Raw genomic sequence first — 2,667 nt, 5'->3', positions numbered from 1 at the left:
TTTATATGGATGACTTGAAGATCTATGCTTCTGGGAAAAAGCATCTTGAGGATGCTATAAGTGTCGTCAAGGGGTACACGCAAGAAATCGGAATGGAATTTGGATTGGAAAAGTGTGCAAAGATTCATCTGAAACATGGACGAATAGCGCAGATAGATAGGGACCCTGAACTCGTGGACGGAAGTGCTATTAGACACCTTAGCGCTGGAGAGACCTATAAATACCTGGGCGTGCCCGAAGGCCGCATTCAGGATACAACATCAGTAAAAGAGGTTCTCCGAAGCAGATACAAAGATCTTCTTCGCAGGATATGGTCGTCTAACCTGTCCTCGCTGAACAAGATTTCTGCGACTAACATCCTTGCCGTCCCGGTTCCTACTCTACGTTTGGTAGTTCCATGACGAAGACGAGCTTGAAGCCCTTTGACATCACAACGCGAAAAATGATGCATATGAAGAAAAGCTTGCATATCAACTCGTCCGTTCCGCGCTTATACATTGCACGCCGTAAAGGTGGACGCGGACTTCTCAACATCGAATGCCTTTACAACCGAATAATCCTTAGTACCGCTCATATCATCGCGAACGGTAGAGATCCTCTACTAGTAATGGTCAGGAATCACGAAATGAGTGGGAAAGGAGCGTTTCTCTACAAAGCCGCAGAACAGGCAGCAGAAACCCTTGGCCTGAATTTCAACATCAGAAGTGAGGACAGTGCATTACTCCATCAAGATGCCTCATTTCTAAAAGCACAGGTGAAGAAAGCGGAGGCTAACAACTTCCTCAAACAACATGAAGACAAGGTAATGCACGGAAACTTCTACAAAATTGTAAAAGACCAATCCTTGTCACATGAGTCAACGTTTGCTTTTCTCAAATCATCTGGACTTAATTCAGGAACAGAGAGTTTCATTTTCGCGTGTCAGGACGGTGTGATTTCCACCTTAGCATACCGAAGAAGTATATTACGTCAAGAGCTTCCAAGCGATAGGTGCAGGGCGTGTCTCAAACTCCCCGAGCACCTATGGCATATTTTATCAAATTGTCCTATTCATGCAGGGACGACGTATATATACAGACACAATGCAGCCCTAAGAGTGCTTTACTACCACCTTTGTCGCTCTTATGGCGTTCGCCGCGACTCTGCCCTGCCTAACGCTCCAAAAGTGATAGAGTCTATTGTTGAGAACGAGGAGTGCCGAATCTACTGGAACTACGACTTCTCGACAATAGCCCCTATCCAACATACAAGACCCGACATCGTGCTTCTTGACAAACGTGACCGAACTATGTTCGTGATCGAATTCTCGGCCCCGGCCGACTACAACATCAAAGGCAAGGAAATCGAGAAAAAAGAGAGGTATAGAGATCTCAGAGAACATCTTCAGCGACACCATCAAGGATATTCGGTTAAAATAATTGTTCTCGTCATCGGTGCTCTAGCCAGGTGCGACGCCGTTCACTGGTAAAAAACCTTAAAAGCCATACCCGTGTACCAGAAATATGCCGTGGCACGTTTATGATGCGGCGAGAGCTTTGGCTGATTCCAATCGAAGGTCCAAACCGACGATTGATGAAAAGACTAAAAAGCGCTTGCATCAACTGAACAAGAAGATTGGCTGGGCTAGACAAACCGCGTCTCGTATGCAGTGTGTGATTGACTACATAAAATCTGGTAAGCCTTTCACGGCAAGGGTCCGAAATTTCGCTCATGAAATGAGGATCCATCATCACACATTGAAAATGTCAAAGCTGCTGACCATCAAGCAGCACATTGTTGACAAAATACGGATACTATCTGACGCCAGGAGGATAATTAAAAAGAGGGAGGGATGGGTCAGGGAGAATCAACAGTTTCTCGCTGACCCATCGCGCCTCTTTAGCGATCCACCTGTTTTCGTCAAAAACGCACCAAAGTCCGAAGAAGTCGAGACATTTTGGAGGGAGATTTACGAAGTAGAACATCCATTAAATGAAGGCACTGAGAACATCATACGTTTCAAGGAGCTGTGCAACAACCTCATAACATCCGAGGGGGATTGCCCACCAATCACTGCTGAGGAGGTAAAGAAAGCATTAAGGGGCACGAAGAACTTTTCCGCTGCTGGTCCAGATTGTATTAAGAACTTTTGGTGGAAGAAGTTCACTTCTACACACCAACATCTGGCCCGCATCTTTTCCTCATATTTGAAGTCGGAGATCCCTATTCCGCAGTGGCTGGTATTAGGAAGAACAGTACTCCTACCGAAGAAAGGCGACTTTTCCAATCCAAAGAACTACAGGCCAATTACTTGTCTAAACACGTTGTATAAGATCTTCACATCTATCCTGAATGACAGGATTGTTCGGACAATTGGACCTGTATGGAGCGAGATTTACGAACAACGTGGATCGAAGAGAGGCGCAGCCGGTTGCCGGGAAAACCTGCTGATCGACAGGACTGTCTGTAAAGACGCTGCAAACTAAAATCGCCAACCTGTCGATGGCCGGATTGATTACCAAAAGGCTTCTTCGATTCAACCCTAGATTTCATCTGTTCGTTGAAGAGCTTAAAGGTATCATCCACAATAGTGATGCATAGAGATTATGCCTCTTTGGAAAAACCAGCATTTACTATGCTTCTGGGAATACATCGTGTGACAATCAAAGCACTTTCCAGAGAGGTGTC

The 2,667-nt window shown here is 45.5% G+C and overlaps 1 protein-coding gene across 1 annotated transcript; it reads left to right on the top strand.

The window, feature by feature from the left end:
• Positions 1 to 1,502: 1,502 nt before the first annotated feature.
• Positions 1,503 to 2,465, top strand: LOC115973767. Its single transcript, XM_031094010.1, has one exon. It carries the CDS (start codon positions 1,503 to 1,505, stop codon positions 2,463 to 2,465), a length of 963 nt encoding a protein of 320 aa, XP_030949870.1.
• The last annotated feature ends 202 nt before the right edge of the window (positions 2,466 to 2,667 follow it).

This window comes from Quercus lobata, unplaced genomic scaffold (genome assembly GCF_001633185.2).
Source record: "Quercus lobata isolate SW786 unplaced genomic scaffold, ValleyOak3.0 Primary Assembly Scq3eQI_700, whole genome shotgun sequence".
In the NCBI taxonomy this organism is placed as follows: Eukaryota; Viridiplantae; Streptophyta; class Magnoliopsida; order Fagales; family Fagaceae; genus Quercus; species Quercus lobata.
This window is presented reverse-complemented; position numbering and strand designations above follow the sequence as displayed.